The 12,267-nt window shown below is 40.0% G+C and overlaps 1 protein-coding gene across 2 annotated transcripts; it reads right to left on the bottom strand.

Moving 5' to 3' along the window:
- Positions 1–596: 596 nt before the first annotated feature.
- Positions 597–5,591, bottom strand: sstr2a (somatostatin receptor 2a). Of its 2 annotated transcripts, none has more exons than XM_017484439.3 (2): positions 5,235–5,591; positions 597–4,025 (listed from the first exon to the last, which is right to left on the bottom strand). In XM_017484439.3, the coding sequence occupies exons 1-2, from the start codon at positions 5,267–5,269 to the stop codon at positions 2,951–2,953; spliced, it is 1,110 nt and encodes a 369-aa protein (XP_017339928.1). In that variant the 5' UTR covers positions 5,270–5,591; the 3' UTR covers positions 597–2,950. The 2 variants fall into 2 exon arrangements, with proteins under 2 accessions (XP_017339928.1, XP_017339926.1); XM_017484437.3 differs by having other exon boundaries at positions 597–4,163; positions 5,235–5,588.
- Positions 5,592–12,267: the final 6,676 nt, after the last annotated feature.

Below are 12,267 nucleotides of genomic sequence, written 5' to 3'. Positions count from 1 at the left end.
GGGTCTGAGGATGTTGGTGTTTGTAGCTTGTCCTTACAACAGTTGCTTAGAATTTAAACTTGTCATGTAGATGGCTGCTTTAATCTGGATAGTTCTAAATGCGATCATCGTTGACATCTGGGGAATCAGCTGCTGTTACAACCTAGAAACCTCGAACTGGGGAGAGCCTGCAGTCAAAAAGGGAAAGTAACAAACCCTGTGCTAAAACGAGAATAAATATCGGCATGGCTTTTGTGAGGTGGCGAAAACTGTATGATCTGAAAGGATTAAAGAATGACGCAGAAATGGCTTTTTTTCTGCTGAACAGGTAAGACATTTCAGTGGCTCAGTAGGTAGCTAGCTAACATTAGCACACTTGTTCACTTGAATCAGCTAGGTATCAAGTTTCCTAAGTTGTTTTTTTGTTGTTGTATTATGTTTGCTATTTTCTGCTAGCTATAAGAGAGAGCAACTCACCTCTACTCCAAGAAAACTGTATCCTCCGCCACCTCTGTTATCAAGTATTGAAGCTAATATACAACCCATCCAACTACCTCAAACCATCAGATTCATCCGCACAGTGGAGCAGTGCACACGTAAATTTTTTTGAAAATAACTCCGCAAGTAAGTTGCAGTTTAATGTTTCAAACACAGAGAAGGCAAAAGTTCAGTACTACTGCTTTTTAAACATGTTTACAGTGCATTTGAAGTTGTCTGGTGCTGTAAGGTTTTACTAGAAGATCCAGGGTGATGAGAGATCCAACCCATTACCTCAACATAATCTCATATAGACCAATAATTCCACAATATTTTCTGGTTCTACTTGTCATATTTATTTACTTATTTATTTTTTACAAAAAAGACCAGTCCTTCAAAACTTCTCTTTGCCAGCACTGCCTTTGGTGTCCTTCTCTCCCTTAATTCTATTGGCCATTAAGATGTAGACAACTTTGTGGGTCTTCCACACCATTTTCTGGTCCAACTTATGCAATTTGATTCTTTTTTTCAGTTTACAGTTTTTACATCATATTTAGAAAAGTATTTTAAAATGTTCACAATCTAAAACACTAATTTCTTACATTCTGCCACATACACACCTGATTTAGCCAGTGAATTTAATAAATACATGAAATAGCTATACTACCTCCAAGAAACAAACCCATGTTCCCCTACTTATTTAACATGATCTTACATCAATAACTTTAAATAATAAAAGTAAATTCCTGTTACATTTATAGTATTTATGCTATGTAATTTCTTAATATTATATGTCTCTATATTATTGACAGACAAACAAACACTGTCGAGATAAACAGGCTTAAGATATTTGCACAATCACACACAAATTCAGTGCTTTTATATGATATTCAATGCTTTTATATATGATTTTATATATCTGTACAGTATTTTATAGACACGTTAATGAATCATTGTTAAAGTCATTTGATTAAACACAAGCACACCAGCTATTTCAGAGCATTTCCCCAATACGAGTCTTGACATCTTCTTCAGAATTCATGTGTAATATTTTCAGTGCTGGAAAATGATTTAATGGTGTAGCTCATTTGATGGATTAGCCTGTATCATTGCCTAAAGTGGAAATTACATGTCCAATTGTCCTTAAGCATCTAACATTACAGCTTAGCTGTGGCCCATTCATCATAATAGTATTTAATCTATTTAAAATATGATGCCATTTTCTTTCAAATATTGCAGTCAAAGACTGATAAAGTATACCCTCAGTTTACTTTTGCCCACAGCCTCTATTTTTCTCACCAAGTAGAAAGGACTCTATTTATGTATGACTCAAAAATGTGTCTCAAGACACTCAAAGACATGTGATCTATTTGGCAAGTCCAACAACGATACAAGTTATCTGGCATGTCCAACAACTTTCTAGTAGCTTCCTAAACAAAAATCATGGAACGATTTAGAATGCATTTTTCTGTATCACTGATCACCCAAATATAAATAATTTTCTCTGTTTTCAAATTCAGCAAACCCTGACTAAATAAACAACACAGTAGCATCTAGACACTAATGACCTCATAGATGTGTTTAAGTAAATAAATGTCATATAAATATAACTGAAAGTCACAACCATATGGTGTCAGGAAAATTATTTCCCATATAATATACAAATGAAAAATTGTTTCATATGAAGCTAATACTATGTTGCCTAAGGCTGTTTTGCTGATGCAGTCATTAAATTTTAATGAGTTCGGTAATTTGCTGGTGCACATTGCCAAATGTTTGCTATAATGAGCTTAGATGAGTAATAGATTTTTCATTTTATTATTAGGGTTTATTAAACATTATTAATATTACATGTGTAATTCTCAGGTCTGGATGGTATTCATATTCTATTCAGATATTTATTTAACGATGGCATGTTTCAACAACATTATTCTTCATTTTACACTTCTGTCCTTCTAGTGTTCCTTCTACAGTGAAGTATTAATGTCATAACTGAGGGTTTTTTGCAGGCCAATATTGTGTCAATTGAGAACTAATTTCTGTTTACCTTATGAGGTCAATGACCTTTTTTCAGCAATAGATATGAACAAACAGTTACAGTTATAGCTGTTGTGCAGAGAAACACAATGCAAACAAATGTTTTTATCTACAGTGATTGAGTGGCATTCTCAATGTATCTTCATGATGGTAATCACTTCTCTGAGGCTTCTTTTTGCTGGAACATTCAGGTCTCCTCAAAATGTGTTCACAAATGTGTCCAGAGAAGGGGTAGTAGTCCTCATCAAATTGAGTACCATCCCCCTTCATAGTCAATACTGTAAATGGGATTTGGATGTAAATGAACAGATTTAAACGTTACATATAAATGAATGAATGAATGAATGAATGAATGAATGAATGAATTAAATTTCATATACTGAAGAATAGTGATCTTCTATCCGTTATAGTAGTCCTGGTTATCATTTAGGTGTAACTCCAGATCTCCTGGCCATTCCTAAATGCTTGTCTGCAGATCACCATTAAGCAGGGCAGCATTGTGAGTCTCTGTGATGATGTCATTCACCATCCGTGTCCTGTCCTGCCGGCTGTCACTACGTTCAATTTCATCCAGGCCGCCCACCCTCTTGAGGCAAAGAACATTCTGGAAGCTCTTCTTGAAGTTGTCTGACAAGAATGCATAGAGAATGGGGTTGGCGCAGCTGTTGGCATATCCCAGTACCACTACGAAATCAAAGGTGCTCTTTAGCACAGGTGTAGGGATAAGTGTTCCAGTCACAGATGCCACATTAAACATGAAGAACGGTAGCCAGCAGAGCACAAACACGACCACCACAATGGATACCATGCGTGTCACTTTGCGCTCAGAACGCTTTCGCTTGCTGGAGCAAACCCTCACCCCTGAGGACTTCACCTTTATCACGATGAGCAGGTAGCACAGGCAAATAACAATAAGTGGCAGAAAGAAGCCCATTAAAAAGGTATAGAAAATGAAGGCAGTGTAGTAGGTATTTTGAGGTTCTGGCCACAGCATAGTACATGTCCGTGCCTCATTCTTATTAGTGTTCAGGCCACTGAAGATCATAATGGGCAAATTAACCAGCAGTGACACCCCCCACATGGCAAGGCTGATAGTTTTGGCCACTCGTGGTTTGCGCCATTTAGTTGACTTGATTGGATGTACCACTGCAAGATACCGGTCAATGCTCATCACGGTCAGGAAGAAAATGCTGGTGAACTGGTTCAATGAGTCCATGGTTAGGACAATACGGCAAATGGCAGCACCAAAAGGCCAGTGAAGCAATGCTAGCTGAATTGCAATAAAGGGCAAGCTAAGCATGCACAGGACATCTGCAACAGCCAGGTTAAGGATATAGATGTTGGTGACAGTCTTCATCTTAGCATAACGAAGGATCACATACATGACCAGTGCATTGCCACAGAGTCCAACAGCACACACCACAAAGTACACAAAGGTGATAACCACAGAGCTTGTCTGGTCAAAGGCATGGTGAGTGATGTTGTGAGGATAATCATCTGGGCTAAAGTCAGATTCATTGACTGGGAAGAAGCTGTCATAAAGAAGAGGTTCAAAAAAGGAAAGGTTAGAGGGAGCAGGGAGTAATGTCCATGACTCCATTTTTACCATGTGTCAGTTCAGAAGAGCTTTTTTCTTTTATGATATAGGAGTCCATTCCATCATGTCAAACCTGTATGTGGGTGTAGAGAAAAAAAGTGAATAATACAAACAAATTCTCATGTTAACTTCTAAGTGCCAATGGTTAACATTTAACTGGAGGGAATGACTGAGCACAGAATCTCTATTTAGCCAAACTTAAGAAATGTGCTGAATCCTGTGAGGGTAAAAATGGTTTGTTAGAACCTTTTTATAGCCTAATACCAAAAGCAATGTTTTAGAGAAACTTTATGTTTTACTTTGGACCATTGATCAAAGGGACTTGTAATGTAACTCAGTCCAAAACTAGGATTAATCACTTCAAGTCCTAAATGAGTAAATAGTTGTGGCAGCTACAGAGCACATTTGCAAGTGTATTTCTTCTAGGGTAACGTGATACTTTGGACATGTAGGACTTTACTCAGTATCTGATCTCTTCAGCAGTGTGGCAGCTTGCCTACAGTGCTGTGTCAAATGTTGGTTTAATTGATTTGCATTGAGCAACCCAGTGAGAGTGCCCTGGGATATGCTTTTATGTGACTGCGTGGTAAAAAATGTTGAGGCAGAATAAAGTTTCACAACCACCTTGCAGCTGTTGTCACATTTTGTGTTTACTTATATAGCATCACATAGGCCTATGTTACATTTGAAATGTTAAATCACAAAATTATGACAAGAGATGACAAGTGAGAAACTACTGTATATCATCACAATTATAAAATAGCAGTGCTCTGACTGACTCACAGTTGAGTCAGACTATCCTTCATTACACCAATCACCTCCATTACAGAAAAACTATACACTAAGACTTTCATGAAGACTGTTAATGCTCTCACCGACGCTGTTCCCTTCTCGATTATTAATAGGTGAATTTTATTTACGTCTGTTACAATAGCTTGAATCAATGACCTTTTGTAGAGCTCTTTCAAGTTGTTGTGTGAATATATCTGTAAAAATGAACATTTTCTATATTGGCCAAAGTTATTAAATTTATTCCGTTTACATTTTTAAAGTTTTAACTGAATTAAAAAAATTATGGCGTCTGAACTTATTTTCATTTATGTATTTATTTATGTATGTATTTATTTATTAATTTATTTATTACCTTTGACGCAGTAGATTATTTAATTCCTCAGTCATAATTCTGGACAAATTCCCAAAACATCACTCCGTCTCTTCTCGCACTTCGGCCAGTCACTTGTCCGTGGATTTCCAGATGACTTCACGTTACCGGTGACTGTGAAAATTAAACTGTTGGTGTGGAAAACAGTTCCGAATATTTTGATTAATGACAACCCCAGTGTCGGTTTGGTTTAGGAAAGACTGATCAAATAAAATTCCAGGGCTGGTTCTGGGTTCTGGAAAGAAGCGTTAATTTACACCACCACGCGCAGTGTATGCGCTCTCGCTCTCTCTCTCTCTCTCTCTCTCTCTCTCACACACACACACACACACACACACACACACACATACACACAGCCCACCACCGCCACCACCTCGTGCGCGCTTGAGTGACGCAAAAGAACTACGATGGAGCCCGAATGTTCTCTTGAGCGCTCGTTGCAGCTCTGAGTTCCGCGTGCAGGTGGCGCTGCAGCACTCCAGACTCTGTACACACTGTAGTAACACTGCTGCAGGTTAATACAGGCTAAACTGTGCATTAATCTGTGCTAATTTCAGATACCAAAATGAAGACATCTCTTGTTCCTGTTAGGTCTTGTAACGACTCCAAGGACTAACAACAGGGGTCAATTAATCCCAAATACAACCTCAGGACGAAAGCCCTTGAGTTCTGAATTGAAATAAACACGAATGGGAAGATGAACTCACTAGGTCCTGGCACGATTTGCCAACACAAGCCAGGCTTTCACACACTATGTATGCACTGTGTGTGGGTACAGTAGAAACACGCGTAGGAATACAAGTAAAAATCGCTGTTGCTCTGGAAAACTGAATCATCAACAGAACTGATCTGCTTGATATGTGTTTGGAGTCTATTTACATTCTTCAGTTGAGGTTGATGAAGCTGTAGTTTATGAACAGGTGGAGAAGACTTAGCTCCACATCTTTGCACACTACTTACCAGGGCCCTCTACTCTCTCCTCAGTGTCTGTCTTTCCACTCCTTATGCTTTTGCTTGCACAAGTCTCTTTATTATTCCCACTGATAGTCATTGATGCAGAGTCCATAGAACCTAGAATTCTTATATTACTTGACCTGAAACATAACTCTTAATTCTCACTGCTAACCTCAGAAAAACGTGCTCCCACTGCTGACTCTTGTTCCTCATAATGTTTCTTCCTCCTTGGCTTCATACTAGGAAACTTCATTATTGGCTTACTCTCTGGAAAGCTGCTTTGATACGGCTATACTGTATAGAGCACTATGTAAAATTCTATTGTTTCAAATTCAGTGACAGCCCGGATATTATTTTCTTAACTATTGTTTTGTCATATTTTTACATGCATATTTATTATTGGAGTTTGTGTATTTGAAAGCTATGCTGAATCTTGCATATAGTGTTTTCAGTATTGCTTTATATGCAAACATGGTCTCATGGTCTCACAATTGCAAATGCACTTCTATGCCAGGACACACAGATTCACTAATACAAAGCATATTACAGAACACCCTGATGCATTCATGCCTGTGCTCATCTCCACCAACTGGATTGTAGTTTGTGCTGACTGTTCAGATGATCAAAATATTTCTACATAAAATAACTGAATTTCATCTTAATACTTTATTTCCACCTGCAGTAACAAAAATGCAAATTGTTTTCAATAGTGAACTCTGGATGTAGCTCTATATCACCATTGAGTAAGCTAGAGGCAACAGTAATGAGGAAAATATTAAAGCCAAACTTTAAAAGGAAGCCATCCTCTTATGGGTGGTGAGATAGTGAGACGCTTGTTGATTTCATACAAAAAACAGTACTGACACGAGCCTTCGCCTTTAACTGGAATCAATCAGTCAACCAGGGTAAAGCAGGCACTGGAAGTTTATAGAATTAAAGGGCAAGCGATGCCTGATAGAGCTTAAATAACCTTGATTGAAGGTAAACTGTAGTAAAATAAATAAACATAGTACTGTGAAAATGTCTTAGGCACATACAAACAAATGCTGTACAGCAAAGATGCTTTCAAAAATAAACAAATTAAATGTTTCAACATTTTAAAAAAATACTACAGTTCAGTAATAAACACTAATAAATGAAACAAAGTCACTATTTAGTTTGATGACCATTTGGTTAAAAAAAAAAAAAAAAGAGTAGCCTCAGGTACACTTTCTGCAGTTTTATAAGGAAATGAGCTGTAAGATTTATCGAGCATCTTGCACAGTTCTTCTGGAGACTTTGACTGTCGCACTTGCTTCTTATTTTTGCAGCAAATCCCAGCAGCTTTCATTTTGTTTTTTGTCTGAAAAGTGACAAACTTTACTGACAAACTAACATTTTTCGATAACATTTCATTTTGTGCTGGAAAATGAATGTTTGAAATATAAAATGTTTTTGTACTGACTCAATAATGTAGAACTCATAAAATAAAAATCTATAACAAAGTTTATCCAAAAAAATAGGGTGCCTAAGACATTTGCACAGTACTGTATAAACTGCCCCAACACCCATCCTGACAGTTCTTTGTTGCTCAGTTTGGTCACCTGCCAGTTCACACCCATCAGCCAGATAAGAAAAGATAAGCCATTTCTTTGTGCACAAATAGTTATGTTGTGTGTAATATTGCCCCCCCCCCTTTTTTTTTCTTAACAGAGAACCATATAATAACCTTGGGACTAATAACCTGCTACCAGTTTGCCATCTATAGATGAAGAATGTTGAGCCTGTTTTTACTTTTTAGAATTAATTTAATGAATTGCAAATTACAGCATGTGTTGTCGTCTGGTTCTTAATGTTTGTTTGAAGTATATTACTAGAACCAAATAAATTGGAATGGTAAAGAATGTTACATCACCATCTGCAGTTAAAACTTTAAACTAAGGTGAACCTGAAAAAAAAAATTCAGGCTAAGATTTTAAACCGGCTGTAAACACTCTTGCCTACCTCAATCACCTTCACCTTTCTTAAAAAGATGAAAGCTGATGTTTCTAGATAAACACTATCACAATTTCAAGGTGGAAACAGATGCAAGTGCAGATTTAAAGTTTAACAAAAGTCAAAACAAAACACCAGAAGACACTCTGAACACTTACAACACAAAACAATACATATGAGATGAGAGAGCATAACGTGGCAGCAGAAGACAATTAAAGAAAGACCCAGAATGCAGTGTGAACTGTGACTATACATGGGCACACGCATACACACACTCACACATGCTCATTAACATGAAACAGGTGCAGGTGGTCAGGTGACAGTGACACAAAGGTACAGTGGCTGCTGGGAACTGAAATCCAGAGTTCCTTCTGGCAATCTGTGACAGAACCCCCCCCCCCCCCCTTTAACGTACAGCTCCCAAAGTGCATCATAAGTTCAGGAGGGAGTCCTGGATACCCGGACCAGAGGACCTTAGGTGTTTCAAAATTCCCTTGAGTGTCATCTTTCGCAGGGCCATAAAAAGGACACTTGAAGTGTTTTCTGGGGTACAGATATGGGATGGTCTCTTCCATACCGCAGAGGGATGATGCAATCTCTCCAGCCTGGCTTGGGCATGAAGCGATTGCCACCGCGCCGCCAACAGGAGGAACAAAGCTCAAGGTGGAGCCCAAGGGGGGAGTGACATTTTCTGCGAGGACAGAGGGGGGAATGACATTCTCCGTGAGTCCAGAGGCAGGAGCAAAGCGCTCCGTGAGATCAGAGGGGGGAGCAAAGTTCTCGGCAAGGTCAAGGAGGGGAGTGAAGTTCTCTGCGAGGCCGGGGGACGACGACACTCACCACAAAGTAGAGCAAAGGAGTGACATCTTCAGTGGTGCATAGAAATGCCCTCAGCTGACCGGGAAGATGGAGCGACACCCTCAGTGGAGCGGGAAGGCGGAGCGATGCCCTCAGCCGAGCGGGAAGGCGGCGTGATGCCCTCCACGATTCCCTCCCCTTTGGTTACAGTTTCATGGACTCCAAGATCTTGTCTTGGGTAGAAAAAAAAATCTGCTGCATCAATTTTTCAGTCTTGCTTTCTGTCATGATGGAGAGGTGGAGATGGGTGCAAGTGCAGATTTAAGGTTTAATAAAAGTCAAAACAAAACAGCTGAGGTGGAACAAAGCTCAAGGCGGAACCCCAGGGTGGGAGTGATTTTCTCCGAGAGGCCAGAGGGCGGAGTGACGTTCTCCGTGAATCATGAGGGGGAAGCAACACTCAGCACGAAGCAGAGCAAAGTAGTGACATCTTCAGTGGCATATAGAGGCAGCGTGATATCCTCAGCAGGGTGGAAAGGCAGAGTGAGCAGGAAGGCAGAGCGATGCCCTCAGCTGAGCGGGAAGGTGGAGCGATATCCTCAGCGGAGCGGGAAAGTGGAGCGACATCCTCAGCGGAGTGGGAAAGTGGAGCGACATCCAAAGAGAAGCCTGGCGTATTGATGACTGAGGCAGAGCAGGGAAGCAAAGTGGAGCACTCAGCCGAAATGGGAGACAGAGCAACATCCTCAGTCAAGCAGGGAGGCTGAGCAGTGTTGTCAGGCAGGCCCAGAGGAATCCGCAGTAGGGGATGGATGGTGGGAAAGGGTCTTACACATGGCTTGCAGCCATGCTTCTGTGGCCCTGATCCATGATTCCCTCCCCTTTGGTTCCAGTTTCATGGACTCCAATACCTTCTCTTTGGTAGAAAAAAAAAATCTGCTGCATCCATTTTCAGCATTGCTTTCTGTCATGATGGAGAGGCAGAGATGGGTGCAAGGGCAGATGTAAAGTTTAATAAAAGTCAAAACAAACACCTACAGGTGAACAAAGCTCAAGGCGGAGCCCAAGGGGCAGCTAAATTCTCTGTGAAGCCAGAGGGAGGAGCGAAGTTCTCCTTGAGGCCAGAGGTGGGAGTGAAGCTCTCCACATGGCCATAGGTGGGGCAACATTCTCCGAGAGGCCAGAGGGGGAAGCAACACTCAACACGAACCACAGCAAAGGAGTGACATGTTCCGCGGTACATAGAGGCAGCACAACGTCCTCAGCATAGTGGGAAGGCGGAGCAACACCCTCAGCCAAGCGGGAAGGCAGAGCGATGCCCTCAGCTGATCAGGAAGGCGGAGCAACGCCCTCAGCCTAGTGGGAAGGCGGAGAGACATCCTCATCCAATTGGTAAGGCAGAGCGATGTCCTCAGCGGAGTGGGAAAGTGGAGCGACGTCCAAATAGGAGCCTGGCGTAGTGACGACCGAGGCGGAGCAGGGAAGCAAAGCCGAGCTATCGGCCGAAACGGGAGACAGAGCAATGTCCTTAGACAAGCAGGGTGGCTGAGCAGTTTTGTCAGGCAGGCCCAGAAGAATCCACAGTAGGGGATGGAGGGTGGGCAAAGATTTTACACATGGCTTGCAGCCATACTTCTGTGGCCCTGATCAAGGATTCCCTCCTCTTTGGTTGGTTACAGTTTCATGGACTCCAAGATCTTCTCTTTGGTAGAAAAGAAAAATATCTGCTGCATCCATTTTTCAGTCTTCCGTTGTTCAGTCCATTGGTCACAACGGAGAGGTGGAGATGGATAAAAGTGTAGAGTTAAAGTTTAATAAAAGTCAAAACAAAGCACCTGAAGACACTATGAACACATGAAAATGAAAAACACAAAACAATACATATGAGACGAGAGAGCATAAAATGGCAACAGAAGACAATTAAAGCAGGACAAGGAGTGCACTGTAAATTGTGACTATATACACACATACGCGCTCACATACACACACACACACACACACACACACACACACACACACACACACACACACACACACACACACACAACTGCTTGTTAAAATGAATGAGAATCAGGTGCAGGTGGTCAGGTGACGGTGATGCAGAGGTGCAGTGGCTGCTGGGAACTGAGAGTTCCAGAGTTCCTTTCAGTAATCCATGACAAACATTAACTCAAATTAAAATTAGGCAAACAAAAATCTTCATGACTGATAAAATCCAATATAAATATGATTCTGTAAATTTGAAAAAATGGTTTGCTCCACTAATGAATAATTATTTTTGATAAAAATAAACTTAGTGGGTAGTGTGCAAATTTCTGGAATAATATCCAGATATTATGTTGATGTTATGGAACAACTCTGGGTAATTATTTATTGAATAGCCAGAAGATGAATGTGACCAAAATGCTTCCTCCAAGACATGTAAACCACATCTTTTTGAACTGCTACATCACAGGGCAGAGTAACACACTTAGAGGAAAGCACCAACTGCCCTCTTCTGCATACCTGAGCTTGCAGACACCCACAATTGCCTAGTATTACTCTGATTGACAGAGGAGAAAGTGTATGCCACAGAAGGCTGTACCATTATTAGGATTCGACACGCACTCTCTGGACGATAAGGCAAATGCTTTTCTGTTGCACCACTTGTGAGCCCATTTTAGGTATGTTTTGTTTCTCTACCTGGTAAGTGATGATGGTTGATATGGTAAGCCCAGTCAGCAATTACCTCCTTCAGTTTATATATTTTATGTAGTTTAATTCCATTTGTGTAATGAGATCATTTGAGTAATTGTTGGTCTCGTCAAAATACAAACAATTTGTTTATTCAGAGTAAAGGAAAGGAAAGGAAACCCCATTTTATAACATTATACAGTGGGGGAAATAAGTATTGAATGCGTCAACATTTTTTTTCAGTAAATATATTTCCAATGAGGTTTTTCACATGAAATTTTCACCAGACATCAGTATTAACTCAAGAATTCCAGATATATAAAGAATTCATAACATTAAAGTCCATAAATAAAGTTATGTGAACTAAAGTGGAAAAAAGCATTGAACACACTAACTGAAATTTATTTAATACTTTATTTTAATATAAAGCCGATAATGTAACACACTTTGTAAAACTGTAAACTGCCACATGAAAAGATTTGTGATTTTATCTCACATAATACTACAGAACATTAGCTTGCTAACTGTTTTAGCATACTTAAAATTAGAGGTCACTTAATAGAAACAACTTTGTATTACAGGTGATTTGCTATTAAAGATTTGCTGTTGTGATTTG

Source organism: Ictalurus punctatus, chromosome 13 (assembly GCF_001660625.3).
Source record: "Ictalurus punctatus breed USDA103 chromosome 13, Coco_2.0, whole genome shotgun sequence".
NCBI lineage: Eukaryota > Metazoa > Chordata > Actinopteri > Siluriformes > Ictaluridae > Ictalurus > Ictalurus punctatus.
Note: the sequence above shows the minus strand (reverse complement) of the source record. Positions and strands in the feature narration are given on the sequence as shown.

Bases quoted from the DNA above. Each gene is read 5' to 3' on its own strand.
- sstr2a (XM_017484437.3), bottom strand. From the start codon at position 4,102: ATGGTAAAAATGGAGTCATGGACATTACTCCCTGCTCCCTCTAACCTT.